Below are 22,795 nucleotides of genomic sequence, written 5' to 3'. Positions count from 1 at the left end.
TCATAGAGGGCAAAATGTTTGTTTGTCTTCAATTGAAGAGGTTTTCGCTTAAGGTCAAGTATATTACTAGAACTTCATAATAGTAAATGGGAGTAATTGCCAGTAAATATTTGTGGTTTCCTTACACTGAAAAACGCATGCCCCAAAGAAGTGGATAATTAAAGTAAGAATAATTTTAATACAAAATTCTCTGTTAAATTTGAGTTTTGTGTAGTTGATTCTGGAAAACAAATTTTTATTTTCAGCTTTTTTCGTCATGCACTAGCAAAGTCCTTTAAAAACGTTTTGACGACAAATTCAATTTCCAAATTCAGTATTGGCTTCAAGTAGAAATTATGCTGTAATTCACACCCAAAAAAGGGACTCTAATGCCAACTGAACTTTATTTTAGTTCATGAAGATTACTTGATTTTAGTTAAATTTTGCACAATATGAGTAAATGTTCTTTATTTGAATATTTTTTTTGCTAACTTTAATGAAGTGAACTAAAAATAACAAAAAAGTTGTGTAAAAATGTAGTGCACAATTTTACTAAAAAATAAAATAGTTCATATTTTCCTAAAATGGCAGAAGTTTGCTCAAACTGAGTCTCTCAAAAGAGTAAGTTTTACTAAAATTGTACCTGTCTCGAACTTCGTACAGCGCTAAAGACATTTTAACAATTTTTAAATCCAATTTTTTTTTCAACATATGAAATTTTCTTAAACAACAGAAAAAAATTTATTATTTTTCAAAAATTTTCTTCAATTTGACAAAAAGTATTAACATATTTGTAACATGTTGCAATTAGAAAACTATTTTAGTTAAAATTTTCTAAAATAAACCTACATTTTCTTCCACGGATGGTTCACTTTTTTTTTGGGTGCAAACAAAGCCTTTAAAATAAAGTGTTGCAGAACATCTTCTATTTTTGAACACTGTTTTGCTTTTTAAGACGATTTCCTTGATTTTAAAGAATTTTAAAGAATTTTTCTGAATTATCAAAGTCAAGTTGACTTTGAATCACTTAACTTTAAGGACAAAACGACTACATTGAAAAGTTGGGGACTTTTGGAGGAGGAAAAAAGCATTGTAGGACGGAAATGCATCTTTTATGCTAAGCATAGTTCGCATTCATATTTTAAGGGCATGACATCTTTAGCCTCAGGACAATATTTGTTCAGGGTTTATTACAGAAGACTAATAAGGACAACGAGAAACCCAGAATCAGCCTTCCAAAATGTTGGCCATTCATATATAAAACAAGTAAGTAAAGTAGAAAGTCGGGCGGGGCCGACTATATCATACCCTAAACCACCACTACAGAATTAGTAATCATAAGCATTTGTGGGGTAACATATAGGTCTGGGAGATAAACCGCAGTTGCATATATAAGAAAATTAAGGGGTACATGTCTATGGGTGCTTTGTGTCAATCTGACTATAGCTCATAGTCAATATTGCCAAGGAAAATGTTCGGTTTACCCTACAAGGACAAAAAGAGTTCCCTACTTTCCCATACATTCCCAAACAATTTTCCCTACTATATTTTTCGTTCAATTTAAAAAATTTTACAAAACAAAAATGGTTCTAAGTACTTTATTATCTTAAAACATGAATATGCAACGTATATAACTTAGAATATAAATTTGTATTACCACCACGGTTGCCACAGTTGTTAGAATTCTACCCAAATTGGTAATCTTTTTTGTTAAATCTTTATAAAAATAAAATTTTGGAAAAAGTTTCTATAAACAAATTTTTGTGAGAAATTTTTCTATAGAAATAAAATTTTGACAATAAATTCTATAGAAATAAAATTTTGAGAAAAAATTCCACAGAAATAAAATTTTGAGAAAAAATTTTATAGAAATAATATTTTGAAAAAAATGTCTATAGAAATACAATTTTGACAAAATGTTCTATAGAAATAAAATGTAGACAAAATTTTCTACAGGAATAAAGTTTACCACACATTGTTAAAGATCAAGCCTTGCCGGCTTCTAATTTCCTCCTCTAGAGCCACCAAAATGTAAAAATTATTACAAATTGTGTTGAATGAAAATGTCCTACATTGTGGCCCTACGTCCCTACAAGACGCTAAATATTAGAAAAACCATACATATAGGGAATTTCCCCTACTTCTAGCAACACTGGCTGTGTTGATATTGCACCTACGGAGTTAGTATGCCACTAATATTGAGCCCATTATTAAAAAAGAGAAAATCGTTAAATTAGTGTGGGTAATAAATACAAATTTGTAAAAATCGAGCAATATTCTTATGTAAGAGCTACAAGTACGAATAAGTACGATCGGCTGGTACATCAAAATTTGAAATTTGAGTAACATTGGTTAATAAATAAGAGTACTATGGCCAAGTTTGGGAAAATCGAGCGATGCATATATATGGAAGCTATATCTAAATCTGAACCAATTTGCATAAAATTTGTCGGGTTTGATTAATACCACAAAAGGTTGCCTTGTGCAAGATTTGAGTAAGATCAGTTAGGAAATGAGGCCTGTATGGTCAAACATAAGGTTATAAGGGCGAATTTTTCAAAATCGGGCGATACATATATGGGAGCTATATCTGAAATTTTACACATATAGTTAGTACTATAGAGGACTGGATCTAGCAGACTTTTAGTAAGATCGGTTAATAAATAAGGGTTCTATGGCCAAATTTGGGAAAATCGGGGTATACATATATATGGGAGCTATATCTAAATCTGAACCGATTTCGACGATTTTTTGCACATATAGTTAGTGCTATAGAAGACTACATTTAGCCAAATAAGATCGGGTGATAAATAAGGGTTTTATGGCCAAATTTAGAAAAATCGGGCGGTACATATATATAGGAGCTGTAGAGCTATAGTGAGTTTTTGCACATATAGTTAGTGCTATAGAAGATTATATTTAGCCAATTTTGAGTAAGATCGGTTGATAAATAAAGGTTTTGTGGCCAAATTTGGGAAAATCGGGCGATACATATATATGAGAGCTATATCTAAATCTGAACCGATTTGGATGAAATTTTGCAGACTTGAAGGGCGATGAAAAAGATTACTTTTTGCCAAATTTGGTGACGATAGGTTTGAAAAAACGTGCAACGTGACCCCATTTATCGAAATCGGGCGATACATATATATGGGAGCTATATCTAAATTTGATCCGATTTCTTCCAATTTCAATAGCGTTCGTCTCTGTACCAAATTTCATCAAAATCGGTTAATAATTGCGACCGGAATCCTGTGAACAACAAATACATGGACAGACGGACGGACGGACGGACGGACACCAAGCGCTAGATCGACTCAGGAGGTGATTCTGAGTCGATCGGTATATATTTTATGGGGTCTAAAATCAATATTTCTGGTAGGCACATTTTTTGGCCGATCAAACTTATTATACCCTGACCACTATGTGGTTTAGGGTATAAAAAGCATTGTAGGAGGGAAATGCGTCTTTTATGCTAAGCATAGTTCGCATTCATATTTTAATGGCATGGCGTCTTTAGCCTCAGGACAATATTTGTTCAGGGTTTATTACAGAAGATTAATAAGGATAACGAGAAACCCAGAATCAGCCTTACAAATTATTGTTCAATACTTTATATCGAAGGAGATGTTTTTCAAAAACCACGCATTTTGTCTTTGTAAAAATAAATTTCGGGCAGATAAAAAGTTATGCTAGCAATAAGCATTTAAGTGGTTATCAAATGCCGCAATCATGTTCTACTATTTTAATGATAGAATTAGAGACCATTACATGATCAGGAAAATCAATTTTTCGACTTTTTGCAGGGAAAAAGGTATTTTTATAGGTTAGGTATAGACATTTCTAGAACCATTACATGGCCATAAAGACCATGTACATTTTTCTCGTGACCATTTAATTTTTTAACTTTTTTGCAGCGAAAAGAATTTTATAAAAACATTGAGTACGTACACACGGTTTTCATTTTGCGCGTCAGTCGCTTGTTGATTGTTTCTTGGAATGGACGGAGAATACGAGATTACTGTGTTTTGTGTTAATTTATTTATTCAGAAGTGGCACGTGGTTTTATGTGAACACAAAAAGGAAAGTGAAATTGAAAAAATTTACCTGTTTTTTGTTCTGATTTTTTTATGGTATAATTTATTTTTATTTGCAGGTACATGATGCCTGCGTTTGTACATTTGATGGGCACGACGTAAATATGGAATGATTACTTATTGTTGAAATTGAACCAAAATAGAGTGTGTAAAATTATGTGATGTTTGCTTGCACGACAGTATAAATACTAATAAACAATAAATTAGTTTTTAAATAAATAAAAACAAATAAATAATGCTAATTTTGGGTTTTCTTTTCTCAAGTGGCATCCCTTTTTCTTAACACCGTCTTCTCAATTGTAAGTTAGTCCATACGGGGTATATCGATGCCCTCATTCCAGAGTACGCTAAGTCGACTTAGCATGTTTTGATGGAGTTTTTTATTCGGATTGATGTGAATTGCATCCTGTCAAAAGATCGAATTTATTGGACCATGCTACCAAAAGTTATGGTTAATATTGTACTTAGCCTGAGTCTAAAGTTTTACAAAATGTCCAATCCAAAAAGGGCACAAAGCTTTGTTCGGTCTAAAGTGGTCTAAGTCATTTTTCGCCATGTTCTATTATCACTATTTTGAGTTCGTACATACTAAAAAAATATAAAAAATATGATTTTAAGACCAAAAATAAGGGAATTTCTATCTTATACGGGTTTTGAGAAATTTCAAAAACAAAATTTGTTTCCTGCAAAATTCACTTTTTAGACTTAGCGCACTTTGGAATGTAGACATCGATATATTAAACAAAAAAAGGCCGATTAAATACGTATATAATTCAGTTTGACAAAATTTTCTATAGCAATAAAATTTTGACAAATTTTTCTATAGAAATAAAATTTTGACAAATTTTTCTATAGAAATAAAATCTTGACAAAATTTTCTATAGAAATAAAATTTTCTATAGAAATAAAATGTTGATAGATTATTTTTGGGGATCGGCTATATATAACTATAGACCGATACGGACCAATTTTGGCATGGTTGTTAGCGGCCATATATTAGCGCAATGTACCAAATTTCACCACGTACCAAATTTCAACCGGATCGGATGAATTTTGCTCCTCCAAGAGCTCTGGAGGTCAAATCTGGGGATCGGTTTATATGGGGGCTACATATAGTTATTTACCGATATGGACCAATTCCTGCATGGCTGTTAGAGATCATATACTAACACCACGTACCAAATTTCAAGCGTATCGGATGAATTTTGCTCATCCATGAGGCTCCGGAGGTTAAATCTGGGGATCGGTTTATATGGGGGCGCCTTGCATACACAAGGTCGTGGGTTCGATTCCTGCTTCGACCGAACACCAAAAAGTTTTTCAGCGGTGGATTATCCCACCTCAGTAATGCTGGTGACATTTCTGAGGGTTTTAAAGCTTCTCTAAGTGGTTTCACTGCAATGTGGAACGCCGTTCGGACTCGGCTATAAAAAGGAGGTCCCTTGTCATTGAGCTTAACATGGAATCTGGCAGCACTCAGTGATAAGAGAGAAGTTCATCAATGTGGTATCACAATGGACTGAATAGTCTAAGTGAGCCTGATACATCGGGCTGCCACCTAACCTAACCTTACCTATGGACCGATGTGGATCAATTTTTGCATGGTTGTTAGAGACCATATACTAACAACATGTACCAAATTTCAACCGCATCGGATGAATTTTGCAAGAGGCTCTGCAAGCCAAATCTGAGCGTCGGTTTATATGGTGGTATACGTAAAAGTGGTCCGATATGGCCCATTTGCAATACCATCCGACCTACATCAATAACAACTACTTGTACCAAGTTTCAAGTCGATAGCTTGTTTCGTTCGGAACTCATAATTTCACCACGACCCAGAATATATATACTTTATGGGGTCTTAGAGCAACATTTCGATGTGTTACAAACGGAATGACAAAGTTAATATACCAACCCCCCCACCCCCAAAACAATAAATTAATAATTGATTCCTAGAATCAAGTACGCAAAACTCATGTTTGATTTATCTCCTAGTAAAATTTTCTATATAATATTCGTCAGTCTACACGGAAAAAAATATTGTGGTGAGACCAACGATTTGCTTTCGTCAATGTCGATAAACTTTTCAATAAAATCATTTTTTACTTATAATAAGTGATTCGAACAATTGGTATCTTAACATAATAACATAATAGAAAATTTTGCTTGACTAAGGTCAATTTGTTTTTCATAATTGTGAAAAATTCGTCAAAATTAATGCAATTGCTAATTTTGTTGACCTTTTGGATATTGACAACAAAGCAAAAAAGCGTTCAATAGTAGGAGATTTCTTTCAACAGTATTTTAAATACGATTTTTACTTAATACATAGCATAATATCTACTAGAAGTCGAGTCTGAAGTTGGAATTTGTTAACACGTTTTTGAAAGGACTTTGGTAGAACATGACGAAAAAAGCTGAAAAAAAAACAAATTATTTTTTTTCCTAGAAACAAGTATGCAAAGCTCAATTTAAAAGAGAGTTGTGTCTTAAAGTTGTCCTTACTTCAATTCTCCACTTCTTTAGCTCAGAATTAATACCAAAATCACGAGTAAAGGCAAACTCTTTGGAACAGCGAATACTTTTTTCAGTGTATTAACATTACTTCATATAACAATCTAATCTAAACTAATGAAAGTTTGTACTTCAAAATTATATGGTCCCTAAAAATACTATAACAATATTTTTATTTTCTCTATAATTTAAATGTATGTGCATAAACTTTTCTCTGTACGAATGTGGGTGTTGATATATATATATATAATAAATGACCCCTTTTATCAATATATTAGGAAGCATCTGACATTGCATGGTCACTGAATGGGTACCAATCATAATTTATAAAAAAAAAAACATCAAAGTTATTAAAATTGCATAGCTATAATCACTATCCTCAAATTTATAGGACGAACACTGTATCAAAAAATTCCAAATTATAACAGGTACTTCACAGCCTTAATATTATGACACGCAATTTGCACAATATTAAGGACAAATTTCTTTAAGTTAATGAAACTTCAATTAAAAGAAGGTTTATAATCTTTGTTTCAATATTGTTTTCATTAAATTTTGGACACAAATCCCACGGTTAAGCCCATCTCCTTAGGGGTATTAAAATTCCCTTTGGTGAGTGTGCAAAATATATTGGCCTTATTTCGGACAGGAAGCTTAACTTTAAGCTTAATATTGAAGAAAGATCGAGAAAAGTCACGGTAGCTTTGTACTCGTGCAAAAAAAGCTATAGAAAACACGTGGGGACAAAAACCGAAAATTGTGTATTGGCTATACACGGCAGTGGTTAGACCTACAATGCTATATATTTAGTATTGTGTTCTGATGGCCGGCACTTCAGCAGCACACAAGATTCGATCAAGTTCAGCGTAAGATTTATATGGAGGATCTGTAGAACCATCGAGATTTTCAATAACCGTCACATCAGCCGTTTCAATCGAGTCATTTAGAATGTCCTCTTCACAGACCTTGGTGACTCTCGTAATAATCATCGATTCAACTTTGGTGAGTTTTGAATCAGTAGAAACCTCCTCTCGTATACGATGTTCATCCAATTCTGCATTTTTGGTATATCCCTCAACTTCGCAAGACGATCTGCTTATTTCTGATTCAGACAGAGGTTGTCCATTTCTGAATCCTGTAGCTACTCGTTTTTATACCCACCACCATAGGATGGGGGGTATATTAACTTTGTCATTCCGTTTGTAACACATCGAAATATTGCTCTAAGACCCCATAAAGTATATATAGTCTGGGTCGTGGTGAAATTCTGAGTCGATCTGAGCATGTCCGTCCGTCCGTCCGTCTGTTGAAATCACGCTAACTTCCGAACGAAACAAGCTATCGACTTGAAACTTGGCACAAGTAGTTGTTATTGATGTAGGTCGGATGGTATTGCAAATGGCCCATATCGGTCCACTTTTACGTATAGCCCCCATATAAACGGACCCCAAAATTTGGCTTGCGAGGCCTCTAAGAGAAGCAAATTTCATCCGATACGGCTGAAATTTGGTACATGGTGTTAGTATATGGTCTCTAACAACCATGCAAAAATTGGTCCACATCGGTCCATAATTATATATAGCCCCCATATAAACCGATCCCCCGATTTGGCTTGCGAGGCCCCTAAGAGAAGCAAATTTCATCCGATCCGGCTGAAATTTGGTACATGGTGTTAGTATATGGTCTCTAATAACCATGCAAAAATTGGTCCACATCGGTCCATAATTATATATAGACCCCATATAAACCGATCCCCCGATTTGGCTTGCGAGGCCCCTAAGAGAAGCAAATTTCATCCGATCCGGCTGAAATTTGGTACATGGTGTCAGTATATGGTCTCTAACAACCATGCAAAAATTGGTCCACATCGGTCCATAATTATATATAGCCCCCATATAAACCGATCCCCCGATTTGGCTTGCGAGGCCTCTAAGAGAAGCAAATTTCATCCGATCCGGCTGAAATTTGGTACATGGTGTTAGTATATGGTCTCGAACAACCATGCAAAAATTGGTCCACATCGGTCCATAATTATATATAGCCCCCATATAAACCGATCCCCCGATTTGGCTTGCGAGGCCTCTAAGAGAAGCAAATTTCATCCGATATGGCTGAAATTTGGTACGTGATGTTAGTATATGGTCTCTAACAACCATGCAAAAATTGATCCACATCGGCTCATAATTATATATAGCCCCCATATAAACCGATCACCAGATTTGACCTCCGGAACCTCTTGGAAGACCAAAATTCATCTGATTCAGTTGAAATTTGGTACGTGGTGTTAATATATGGCCTCAAACTCCCATGCAAAAATTGGTCGATATCGGTCCATAATTATATATAGGCCCCACATAAACCGATCCCCAGATTTGACCTCCAGAGCCCCTTGGAAGAGCAAAATACTTCCCATTCGGTTGAAATTTGGTACGTGATGTTAGTATATGGTATCCAACAACCATGCAGGAATAAGAAGTTTTAAGATACCACAACCCAAGTAATTCGATTGTGGATGACAGTCTTTCGTAGAAGTTTCTACGCAATCCATGGTGGTGGGTACATAAGATTCGGCCTGCCCGAACTTGCGGCCGTATATACTTGTTATATACTTTCATTTGGATAAAAAGCCATAACATACACGGCCCTGAATATTAGAAATAATAGAGGTGGCGAATTGGTTGAGAAGTAATGGTCCAACAAATGTTGACATTAATATACCCTCAGACAGTCAACCTGCAATAAAATCGTCGGACTCTATATTCCTTAACTCGAAAACGGCCATCGACTGCCGCAAATCCTTCAACGAGATGGCTTAACAGTACAATATTCACCTAATATGGTTGCCTGGCCATAGGAACATACCGGGGAACTGCGAAGCGGATGGGTTAGGCTAGGAACTATCTTACATATTTTAGGGGAACTAGAATCTATTGGTATGCCTCTGAAGGCTGTTATGATGGTTTACAACGACACCAAGCAAATATGGTCCCATTTAAACTTAAACAGCACACTAGAAATTATAGGTGTGCACGTGACACGAAATTGTCGTGACTCACGAAAATTTTCGTGACTCACGCGTGAGTATAGTGTTCGTGAGTCACTATATTTTCGTGCGTGTGTACAAATTTTCGTTTCGTGAGTGTGCGTGATTAAGATTTTTCTGTTGTGAGTGTGCGTGAGTAAACTGTTACTCACGTGCACATCTCTACTAGAAATGCTAGTGTACTCAAGACGTCAGATATTACTCCTGATGTCTGCTATAATGGGTCGCTGCCTGATAGGCGAGTTTCCAAAAACTATTGGCGTGAAGTGTAATGACTACTACGAGTACATGAGCTTTCATGCCGTAGGAAAAGGAAACAATAAAACACCTTTTGTGTGAGTGTCCTGTATTTTGTGTAAGACGTAAGATAATTTTAGGGTCATACAGCTTTAGATTACTTTAGCAGTCTGCTTAAGTTAACGTTTTGGAACAATCATGTTGTTTCAACAGAAGAAAATAATCGGGTGGGTTCAACGATAAAAAAAAACTAGAAGTGCCTATATGCAATAGCTACTTTTAGTTAATGTGGTATCACAATGGATTGAACAGTCTAAGTGAGCCTGAATCAAATAGGGCTGCCACTTTAACCTAACCTAACCTATCCCTTCGTAAAAGTCGTATATCTTTGAATAAGGAAAATTTTCCTTATAGAATAGTCACAATTTTTGATTTAAAGAAATCGCCTTTAAATGAACGAATATATTGGAGGATTTTTCTTTGGTTTACATTTTTTTTTTTGAAATAAGAAAACATTGTTTACTTTGATGTATTTATTATAATTTGGATTTTTTAACTAGCATTTATATGTAATGAATACCTTGTTAACATACCATAATTTTAATTTTATTTATTCTAAATTTAAATTTAGATAGTTTTCTAAAAAATCTTTATTTTAAAGAAGACGCATCACGAAATTCAATACCAAAATCACCAAGGGAAAGCCAAAATATTTGGATCCAAGTAAACTTTTCTTTGAGTGCAGCAAAAATGTGCGCACGTTTCCCAAAGATGGTAAGAATGTGTTATTGCACATTTAATATAATCATGATTTGACGCCAATGAATTTTTTTTACCTTAAGTCATTTTTTATCTTTTACGAGAAGATGTAATTTCGTAAAATGTATTTTTTTTTTATAATAAACCATTCTTAATTTGACATTTATTTGTACTTGAATAGCTTTTTTAATATAGAATAAACATTTCATAAATGAGATCTGTATCCTAATTTCGAAGAAGAATTTTTTTTCCGAGGAACGAAATTTTAGACAAGCGAATATTTCTTTTGACGTTTCGGAGGAAAGTAGTTTTTCTTTGGGTGTAGATTTTATACTAGATAACTACCTAAAAATATTTATACCCTGCGCCACACTGTGGAACAGGGTATTATAAGTTAGTGCATATGTTTGCAACACCCAGAAGGACACGAGATAGACACATGGTGTCTTTGACAAAAATGCTTAGGGTGGGCTCCTGAGTCGATATAGCCATGTCCGTCTGTCCGTCTGTCCGTGACACATTTTTGTAACCAAGGGATTAGGTAGTAATTCAAGCCCAATCGACTTCGAATTTGGCACAAGTATGTGTTTTGGGTCAAAATAGAAACCTATTGATTTTGGAAGAAATCGGTTCAGATTTAGATATAGCTCCCATATATATCTTTCGCCCGATATGCACTTATACGGCCCTAGAAGCCTGAGTATTACCCAAATTTGGTTGAAATTTTGCACTAGGAGTTCAATTAGTAGTGTAGTCTAGTGTGCCAAATTTTATTGAAATCGGTTCAGATTTAGATATAGCTCCCATATATATCGTTCGCCCGATTTACACTCATATGACCACAGAGGCCAAGTTTTTGCTCCGATTTAGTTGAAATTTTGCACAGGGAGTAGAATTAGCATTGTAGCTATGCGTGCCACATTTGGTTGAAATCGGTTCAGATTTAGATATAGCTCCCATATATAGCTTTCGCCCGATTTACACTCATATGACCACAGAGGCCAATTTTTTGCTCCGATTTAGTTGAAATTTTGCACAGGGAGTAGAATTAGTATTGTAGCTATGCGTGCCAAATTTGGTTGCAATCGGTTCAGATTTAGATATAGCTCCCATATATAGCTTTCGCCCGATTTTCACTCATATGACAACAGAGGCCAATTTTTTGCTCCGATTTAGTTGAAATTTTGCACAGGGAGTAGAATTAGCATTGTAGCTATGCGTGCCAAATTTGGTTGAGATCGGTTCAGATTTAGATATATCTCCCATATATATGTTTTTCTGATTTCGACAAAAATGGTCAAAATACCAACATTTTCCTTGAAAAATCGCCACTGCTTAGTCCAAACATTGTAAAAATGACTCTAATTTTCCTAAACTTTTAATACATATATATCGAGCGATAAATCATAAATAAACTTTTGCGAAGTTTCTATAAAATTGCTTCAGATTTAAATGTTTCACATATTTTTTTACTAAAATTGTGTTTCAACCTAGTGAATTAGCCAACTTAAATTTTGGGTCTATAGATTTTGTAGAAGTCTATCAAATTCTGTCCAAATCGAGTGATATTTAAATGTATGTATTTGGGACAAACCTTTATATATAGCCCCCAACACATTTGACGGATGTGATATGGTATCGAATATTTAGATCTACAAAGTGGTGCAGGGTATAATATAGTCGGCCCCGCCCGACTTTAGACTTTCCTTACTTGTTTTATTTTAAAGAATCCACATCTTTGGCTCGGAATCAATACCAAAATCCTTAAACGAAGGTCAATATCTTCGAATGCAAGTACATTTTTTTGAGTGTGACTTCCATCTGATCATTTATCATTGCACCCATCCCAATTCAAGGACCATCGATAGTGCATTAAAATATTTCGATATACATATCTGGACATTATCTTGTTCCTTTTCCACATTTTCCGCCACATATTGTCTGCCTTGAAGGGCCATTTCATAAGACTGGAAAAACGTGTGATGTTTTTTTGTTTTGTTTTTGATTTCATTCATCCCTGCTTATAGTTCGCCATCCTTTCTGTTTTTAATCCCCAACTCTATCCACATTAAGATAACCAAAAGAGGAGTAATATGTAATGTGAATCCAGAGAAAGAAAATACAGGAAAAATTTCAACAAAAACAGCAACAATAGCCGGAGAAGGACTACTCAACTCATTTATTTAATTTTTGTACCTCTTGTTGTTGCTAATTTATCGGTATAATTGCCAAATGACCAAATGGGGAGTTTTATTACACCAGCTGCAGAAATGATGACCAAAGCATTGGGAAATATTCTCATCTGATGATGACCACTACTTCACTCCGTATGAAAACAGATACATTAACCATCTAGCCCACCACCACCCCTTTCGCCTAGAAATCCTATTTGGTCTAAAGCAAGAGACATTGACAGCCAAATGGAGAATTATAGACTGTTCGATTTGTCTTTGCTATGTGGTTCATGTGTGTGTGTGAGGGGTAGGGGTGGATTGGTCATTTTAGCTAATTTTTCGTTTTTAATTGTAATTCATAAATTACATTATTTGCTTTACTTCACTACATCACCATTCTTTTCAATCGGTCGTAGTTTTGTTTTCCTTTGGGGAATTTTATTTTTTCATGTTTCAAATGACTTTTCATTATTGTACGATAAATTGGACAAGGTAGATTGCAAATAGTGGTTGTTAAAAGACACTTGGTGGTACCCATGCATCTTAGTAATTTTATTGACTTTAAAAATTCGAATCCCCATTTTTCATCCTTTTGTCAATAATCCATAGGCGTAGGAAGGGCTCTGGAGAGGGGGCCTAGCCCTCCAGAATTTGAAAACCTATTTACGATTTTCCATTGTTTATATACCCTGCGCCACACTGTGGAACTGTGTATTATAAGTTAGTGAATATGTTTGCAACACCCACAAGAAGACCAAATTTGGCGCAAATGTGTATTTTGGGTCAGAATAGAACCCTATTGATTTTGGAAGAAATCGGTTCAGTTTTAGATATAGCTCCCATACATCTTTCGCCCGATATCTACTAATATGACCCCAGAAGCCAGAATTTCAGCCTGATTCACTTTAAATTTTGCACAATGAGTGTTGTTGTTGTTATAACAGTTTTTAATGTAGTTTCATCAATTTTGTTCTATGCTTGTGTAGTTCAGCTGGTAGCCAGATCAAGGAACTCTGCGACAAGGATGGGGTGTGTCCAGAGTGATCTGGTAGTGAGACGGGTAGGCTTAGCTGGGCAAGCAAAAAGGTGACGAGTGTCATGTGGCCCTTGATTACCGATGGGACACACGTCAGCTACGCTGCTATCAATCACTGATAAGTATGAATTGAGGCGGCTGCACTTGCCTGATCGTAGTTGGGCCAAAACTACCTCTGTCTGTCGTGGGAGGTCTCTCTCCTCCGGTGCTATGGGCGGCGGTCCATGCACTCATATGGTCCCAAAAGCCAGAATTTCGCCCTAATTTGCTTTAAATTTTGCACAATTAGTAGAATTAAAATTGTAACTATACATGCCAAATGAAATCGGTTCAGATTTATATATAGCTCCCATATATATCTTTCGCCCTATATGCACTTATTGCTTTAAATTTTGCACAGGGAGTAGAATTAACATGCATCTCAAATTTGGTTGAAATCGGTTCAGATTTATATATAGCTCCCATATATATCTTTCCAACGATTTTCACTCATATGACCGCAGAGTTCAAAGTTGTAATCCGATTTACGTGAAATTTTACACAAGGGGTAGAAATAAAAAATATTTGGATGTACTGAATTTGAAGAACATCGGTTGATAAACACGCCAATTATGACCAGATCGGGGATAAATATATATGGCAGCTGTATCTAAATCTGAACCGATTTTTTCCAAAATCAATAGCGATTGTCTTTGTCTCAAAAAACGACCCTATGCCAAATTTGAGGACGATCGGAATTAAACTGCGACCTGTACTTTGCGCACAAAAACTTATTATACCCTGTACCACAGTAGTGGTGAAGGGTACAAATAGCGAATTATTCTTATTTTGGCTGAAAACATAAAAGATTAGTAAGATCGGTTAATAAATAAGGGTTTTATAATTAAATTTCGGAAAATCGGGATATACATAACAGGTTGGCTGATAAGTCCCCGGTCTAACAAAGAAAAACACATTTTTTTGTCAAAATTCGTTTTTATTATTCAACATAGTTCCTTTCAAGAGCGATACAACGATTATAACGACCTTCCAATTTTTTGATACCATTTTGGTAGTACTCCTTCGGTACTCCTTCCTCAGTTTCGGCAATCACCTCTTCATTGCACCCAAATTTTTTTCCTGCGAGCATCCTTTTGAGGTGTGAGAACAAGAAAAAGTCGCTGGGGCCAGATCTGGAAGCCCAATTCATGAATTTTTGCCGTCGTTCTCAATGACTTGTGGCACGGTGCGTTGTCTTGGTGGAACAACTTTTTTCTTCTTCAAAAGGGGCCGTTTTGCCGCGATTTCGACCTTCAAACGCTCCAATAACGCCATCCCAAAACCAGAGGCCATTACTTTGCCAGCGGACTTTTGAGTCTTTCCACGCTTCGGAGACGGTTCACCGGTCGCTGTCCACTCAGCCGACTGTCGATTGGACTCAGGAGTGTAGTGATGGAGCCATGTTTCATCCATTGTGACATATCGACGGAAAAACTCGGGTGTATTACGAGTTAACAGCTGCAAACACCTCAGAATCATCAACACGTTGTTGGTTTTGGTCAAATGTGAGCTCGCGGCACCCATTTTGCACAGAGCTTCCGCATATCCAAATATTGATGAATGATATGACCAACACGTTTCATTGATATCTTTAAGGCCTCCGATATCTCGATCAATTTCTTTTTACTGTCATTCAAAATCGTTTTGTGGATTTTTTTGATGTTTTCGTCGGTAACCACCTCTTTCGGGCGTTTCATTTTCACCATTTCACCACGCTTGAATTTTGCATAACAATCAATTATTGATGATTTCCCTGGGGCAGAGTCCGGAAACTCATTATCAAGCCAAGTTTTTGCTTCCACCGTATTTTATCCCTCCAGAAAACATTATTTTATCAAAACAAGAATTCCTTTTTCCATTTTTTTTTTTCACAATAATAAAAGTTGCTTCACAAAAGACGCTCTATCTCACAAACTAATTGACTTACAGACGTCAAATTTTGACACGAATCATTTGAAGGTTTGTACTATATAAAAATAATATGCATTTAATACTAGCAACGCCATCTATGTGTCAAACCGGGGACTTATCAGCCAACCTGTTACATATATATGGGAGCTATATCTGAATCGAATTTGATGGAATCTTGCACACTTTAGGGGTACTACAAAAAATTACTTCGTGTTAAATTTGAAGACAATCGGGTAGTAAATAAGCGCAGTGTGATCTCATTTGTCGAAATCGGGCGATACATATATATGGGGGCTATATCTAACTTTGATCCAATTTTTTTCCAAATTCAACAAGAAAAATAATCAAATATAAATTAAACTCCATATATGAGTATATTCTATAGTAATCCAAGTGGAATTACAATTTCGACCACACCACCTGGAATAAGGGGGATTGACTCTTTTATTGTTGGTAAAATTTGATTTTGATAAGAAATATCCATATACATTTTTGGAGATACAAGATTGATTATAAATAATTTTTGCCGCAAATTTTCAATTTCCGCCCATAGTGCATTGTAAATAATGATTGTAAATATATAAATAATAAAAAATATATATATTATTCTTTTAGTGCATTCTAACGCCTTAAAAATATGAAAAAAAATCGAGTTGTAAAAAAATAAATGAAAAGAACTCCTGTGTAGTTAAAATAATGGGCATCTTTGTGAGGACATTTTTGGAAGTGCTTTTAAAGTTATGCATTTAGAAAAGTTTTTTTGCTGCGAATATATGAACAAGTGTGGATCTACGTTTAGTTGCTTTATTATAAATTAATTGTCTAGGTATGTTTAAGTCTGATTTTTGTACATTTTTATACCCTTCACCACTACTGTGGTACAGAGTTTGTGCATTTTATGTAACGACCCATTCCAAGAAGGAAAAGTCAAAGACCCGTCATTTAGTATACCGATCGTCTTAGAATTGAATTCTGTGTCGATTTAGCTGTGTCCGTCTGTCGGTCTGTCTGTTCATGTATTTCTGTGTGCAAAGTACTGGTCGCAGTTTAAGTCCGATCGTTCTCAAATTTGGCATAGGGTCGTTTTTCGGAGCAAAGACAATTGCTATTGATTTTGGAAAAAATCAGTTCAGCTGCCAATATATATATACGCCTGATTTGGGAAAATATGGTAGAAAATTTCATATTTTACCCCCACAGAAAATTTAACGGAATTTTACTGCAATTGATTTTATTTTACACAGAAAAAAATATACATTCTAACTGTGTCGAATTTTATCTAAATCGGTTCAGATTTAGATAAAGCGCCATATATTTCCGAAGTGATTCCAATTACAAATGGGTATAACATATTTACATGAAAAAAATTCTGAAAATTTCTTCAAAATTAATCTTTGTCTTTATTTATTTGTTGACTTTTTGTATCTTGTTCACAACTAAAATATTAATTGAAAATATATTGATGATATCTCGTTGGTACAGAAACGACACGCCATGTAACAACATGTAAAACTATGAGACTTTATCTACAAGGCTTATAGTAAACATGACAACATTTACATCATCTGTAAATTTTGCTTATACGTTTATTTTAATACATAATACATTTTTAACATAATAATTTTAAACATGATATAAAGAAATATTTATAAGAATTGGAATTATGCACATATCCCTGGTAATATAACCAACATTTCTAATATTAGCCTTCCGCCGTAACTGCTACATTTGTCTGCTCAATTTTAGCTGGAGCTTCCGTCTTCACATTTACCTCAACTTTATTAGGTACCAAATGCTTCAAAGGCTCTAAAATATCCTTTGGTTGCAAATAAGTTATTCTCATATTTTCAAGAGCATTCAAGTTCACACCCAATTGATTACACAATGTTGTGGGAGGAAATATGGCATGAATACAGCGTTGTAAATAGGGAATCATTTCGTGAGCAAAACAATAGCATAGTTTGGAGAAAGTTTCACGCTCATTTGTGGTAAAAGCCTGTTGCTCTTGTCTGTAGAAAGCTAATATTCGTCTGGCAACCATTTCCAAAGATTGTTGTAATGCAAGACCCACATCGTTGGCCAAAGCAGTTGGAGCACATAGGCGTAAATCATTAAGCGCATTCAAATAACCATTACACAGTGAAGCCAAAGGATGAAAATCCAATAAAGTTTCAGGTGGTGCATATGACTCGATCTCATTGTCACCTTGGGTTGCAGCAGCAGATATGTTTCGAGAGTGTACTGTTATCTTATTTATAAGTGTATACTTTTCCAATTCCCTTTCAAAATTTTCATTAACGATGGAAATACTCTTGAGGAATTTCTCTTTTATAACTCTTACGAAAATGGGTGCCATCAGAGCTCGAAAATCGGCACCAACACGACTAAAAGACAAGCCGAAGTACATACATTGACCAAGAACAGTGTCAAACGAAGTTATGCCACGCTGTAAATCCATCTCTAGGGTTTTCAAGAAATCTGTAATCTGCAAAAGAGGTATATTAATAGTTCATCTAAAATAAAATAAAATGAATTTTTCTTACTTTTTCGTGTAGCCAACTTTGAAATAGACGTTCACCATTACAACTGACACCATGTAATGGTTTATCGCTTTCGGTTTCGAAATTTTCTTCTTCAGGAAATATAGCTCGATATTGTGTTATTATATTGAAGAGGTTCACTCGAGTTAACTCAATAGTTTTCGTTAAATGTTGTTGTGCTGTAAAATAAAAATAAATATTAATGAAAATTCTATAGAATCTGTTTCAATTTTAATTTAGCATAGTGTAGCAGTTTTAGGATCTCTTCATAATAATTATTTCCATCAATTACAATTAATATTTATTTCTATTTCCCTCTCTTCTGTTAACATTGTTGAATTACATCAAATTTAAGTACATCGAAAGCTGCCATCTACCAGTAAGTAGAAGCAAAAGAAGCATTTGTAATTTCGATATTCGAACAATTTAAATATGTAGTCAATACATCAACCTTGTTACTTCGAATGTGTTGCCACTTCTCACACATAGATGGCGCACAACTTAAATAGTCTGTTTTTCGAAAGTAATCATTTTTTCTATAATGTCAAAGTCGAAGCCAGAGTATAACAATCTTTGATGCAACTTGTTTTTAAGCAGCGACTAATAGCAGCAGTATCTAGATGTTTTCTAAAATTAAAACAAAATATATACCCAAATACGATGGGTTTCCTGCGGAACTTATTGAATTTATATATTTCTCTATTTCCCGTAGAAAATAAATACACAATTACCAACAAAACCATTAGTTTCATTAGAACAAAACAAATATAAAATTACAAATTACCTAAAATGTTAATAATAGTTATACGGATTTCGACAATCAACTTATGAATTAATCGACTTTTTGACTATTGACTATATGGGCCAAAACTATAAACCTGCCTTGGAACTTCATGTGTCCGCGGACGGTGGACAGACTCACTCCAAGAACAGACAGACCCACTCATTCTATGATTAGCTCTATGACAAAGAAATTTCTTCTTATAGCCGAGTCCTCTCTCATTACTGAGATCAAAGATGGGACTGAATCCATAACTCTTTGCATGCAAGGCGGGCATGCTAACCATTTCACCACGGTTACTTCCACAGGAAAAGTCTTGGTCTGAATGACAGAAGTTATTCTTGGGGATAATTCAGTGATGGCTCCGAGCGTACATTTCACAGTGCAGAAATAACGGTAAAGACAAGTAAAGTACACAGAAAAAATACTTTTTGAGTTCAACCACGAAATTAATCAATCCAATTGATTTTTTGTTGTAATTATTTCAATCACAGAAATGATCACAAGAATCATTTCAGCCATCATATCCTCAGCGTCACTATTCATTACATGGATGGCAGAAGCAACCAGACAGGTTAATGTAATAGTCGACGGCATAACAACACTTGCTTCAAAGTACCCCAAAATTCTCGGGCTCACATTGAACAGTGTTTTTCCGCGATTTCCATCTGTAACCAAGTGTCACATGCCACACGTCACTAGTTAATTTTCCCCTACTAGACTCATCTACAGATCACTCTGGACGCATCCCGTCTTAGTCGCAGAGTTCCTCGATTTGGATACAAGTTAACGAAACCTATAACGAAGCTTTGGACGACAACACTTCACACCTTTACACCACCAACAAAAAAATCAATTGATCCAATCAAGAATTCACATGGTTTTATTAATTTATGTGATTGATTTTTAATTGAATTAATTAATATCGTAATTGAATGTTTTTCACGCTTAATTAAAATTTTACTTGGAAAAATATTAGTGATATGTCAGCCTTATGCAGTTAGCGGCCGTATGCCATGAATACAGTTCCGCATAAGCCTTATAGCCATCAACAGTTTGATATAGAAGATATTACAGATCGCGCAGAATGGCGTGGTTATGACTTACACTAGATACGGAAGGAGTATTGTCGCAAGTCTTGCTTACTGAGCAGAGAGAAGGGAGATCGTCCTGTGCGCTTCCTGGCTTCAGTACCACGATTACTTAATTTTTCGATATTAACTCATAAGATCGATGAATTTTATATTGTTCAAAACGCATTAAACTAATTATGATTGCCAAAATTGACAAAAAAAAAATTGGTATTGACCAAAATCCGCAAATGATCAAAACGGTCGTCTAGAGAAGAGAATCTCAGCTCGATTTATGTCGGTTGGTGGGGGCTAACGTGATACACTTGTTAGCATGTCCGCCTTTATGGGTTGAATTTTAATGGTCACTGAACTTTATTAAATCTTTCGATGATATTTTCACCTCTCAGTAATGCTGATGACATTTCTTAGTACAAAAGCTGCTCTTAGTGGTATCACGCATAATAGATCATGCTGTTCTGACTTGGCTATTAAAATCAGGATCATAGAAACAAAAGTCGAAACAAATTTTTAAAAATGTCGAAAAGAACATTTCTAATATGTTAAAGACGTCGTCCAACCTTGGATAATACAAAACAAAACACTATAAGGGGATTTTGCATAAACTTGAAGTTGACCTTAACTTTAAGTTTGTAGAGGCAACATTTTACAATTCCTATCAATTTTAATCAAAGGAGTAAATTATTTCGAAATCTATTTCTGAATATACATTCACTTGATCAATCCCAAAATAGAAAGTATTATTATTGTTATACATATATAAACTCACCATCATCAATAGGTATTGATTTTAATGAGGCAGTAAGCCAAGTGTCTCTGAAATTATATAAAATTATTATTTGCTATTTTTTAATATCTCTTGAAAACAATAAGTAAATATATAAGAAATTACCTTGCCTGTAAGAATTTCAATCTTAATTCGTTAGTACCAAATGCTTGCATGCGTCGCAAATACCCAACAATTTGTAAACATTTAGGCAATTGCAAATCGGTACGCAATTGAGCAACTAATTGAACCAACATTGTATGCCACAAAGATTCCACTGAGTTTACGATGCTCTGAAAATACAAGATTTTAATAGCTAGGTTAGGTTAAATGTTAAAGTGGCAGCCTTATTTAGTTTCAGGCTCACTTAGACTATTCAGTCCTTTTTTTATACCTGATTGAATTACCACTCCATAGTACATAGTGAAATCCATTTTTATAAAAATAAATTTAGTATAAGTATGGGTTTCAAATTAAGAACAATTGCTGATTTTTCAGTCATTTATGGAGAACAAATAACTTTGAAAAGCAGTATGGCAATTGCTGCTGGTTTTTGTGTGCGTAAGACTATTTTAAGTAATAAAAAGATGTTTGTATTCGAGAAACGACGTAGTTCCTTAAATTCATTTGAGTTTTAGCAATAATAATTATAATAATGAGTTTGCTTTATTTTTTTTTTTATAAATTTATAGTTTTCAGATTTAAGTGATACCGTGGCCTTTACGATGTTACCCTACTAGTTTGGATACATACCAACACTTACCTTTACAACTAGTATGTGGCCTTGATTTTCACCCATCTTTTGAACATATGCCGCCAATTCCAAAGCTTGTTCATAGCGGCCTTCACGTATACATCTTTCCATTAATTGAGGCAACTCAAGTATTTCCAACAATTGGGCATTTTTCTTCAATGTTATTGAATTCAATCTTCTTTGTTCATTTATGTCCACCGATTGTTGTAGGAATGCTTCACACTTCTCACTGAGCTGTGGTAGTTTTTCCGCCACAGTGCTTACTTGGGATTCAGCCTTTTGAAATTCTTTATAAATGGAACGAGAATTTTCTGCCGTCTTTATAAAAGTTTTGTAATTGGAAATTGCTAAATCTTGTGTCTGTTCCACAATGTGTTTTGTTTCTTCTGCAAGGCGAGTTTGTTCTTTCTTTAACTGGTCCACTTTATAGTTTCCCAATGTGTTCAGATAATTGAAGAGCTCGTGATTGTCAACAAGATTTTCTATGAAGGCATTTTACAACATACATATATATTAGTTATTTATTATTATTATATATTATATAAATATTTATTATAATCACCTACCTGGCACCCCATTTGGGAAGATTAGCTTTAACATTCTTTCATTTTCCAAGTCCATTTTATAGTTAATTGAATCCTGTTTTTAATAAAATTTCTTCCAAACAAAATTGATGAACTGCCACGAAAGTATAAACAAAATCAGCTGGCAAAATAGTGTCATCAATGTAGAGGTTTTCAAACCTGTGTGTGACATGCTATCTTGACATTCATCTAAAAATGCGATTTAGCGTATAATCACAATCACGTCGGCAGACGAAATCATACTGATTAATGTATACAGTACTTTTTTGCCTACACGACAATTGAAAACAAAAAAAATGCAAAATACACATGAAGAAATACTAAATAAATTGAAATTTCAAAAAATTTGATAAAACCATGCCAGCATTTTTTGAATTTGACGGCGCTTCTGAGAATCCCCACCACGTCGAAAACAATCGTAAACGACATCCAAAATTCGTGGGAAAAGCGCCCTCACTATTGAGAAGTTCTACCACCCCAAGTATCGCAT

General features: G+C 34.8%; 1 protein-coding gene across 1 annotated transcript; it reads right to left on the bottom strand.

Annotated features, from left to right (window-relative positions):
* Positions 1-17,344: 17,344 nt before the first annotated feature.
* Cog8 (conserved oligomeric Golgi complex subunit 8) lies at positions 17,345-22,440 on the bottom strand. Its single transcript, XM_075296190.1, has 6 exons — positions 22,288-22,440; positions 21,731-22,203; positions 21,094-21,260; positions 20,971-21,017; positions 18,333-18,508; positions 17,345-18,274 (listed from the first exon to the last, which is right to left on the bottom strand). Exons 1-6 carry the CDS (start codon positions 22,340-22,342, stop codon positions 17,492-17,494), a joined length of 1,701 nt encoding a protein of 566 aa, XP_075152305.1. The 5' UTR covers positions 22,343-22,440; the 3' UTR covers positions 17,345-17,491.
* Between the last annotated feature and the right edge of the window lie 355 nt (positions 22,441-22,795).

This window comes from Haematobia irritans, chromosome 2 (assembly GCF_050003625.1).
Source record: "Haematobia irritans isolate KBUSLIRL chromosome 2, ASM5000362v1, whole genome shotgun sequence".
Classification (NCBI taxonomy): Eukaryota; Metazoa; Arthropoda; class Insecta; order Diptera; family Muscidae; genus Haematobia; species Haematobia irritans.
The sequence above is the reverse complement of the archived record's forward strand: the minus strand, read 5'-3'. Positions and strand labels throughout refer to the sequence as shown.

What these genes read in the sequence shown, in the direction of transcription:
- Cog8 (XM_075296190.1), bottom strand. Translation starts at nt 22,342, where the DNA reads ATGGACTTGGAAAATGAAAGAATGTTAAAGCTAATCTTCCCAAATGGG. An exon ending in CTTCCCAAATGGGGTGCCAG is followed by an intron (nt 22,204 to 22,287) that starts GTAGGTGATTAT and finishes ATGCCTTCATAG; the next exon opens with AAAATCTTGTTGACAATCAC. An exon ending in ATCAATACCTATTGATGATG is followed by an intron (nt 18,509 to 20,970) that starts GTGAGTTTATAT and finishes TTTATTTTACAG; the next exon opens with CACAACAACATTTAACGAAA.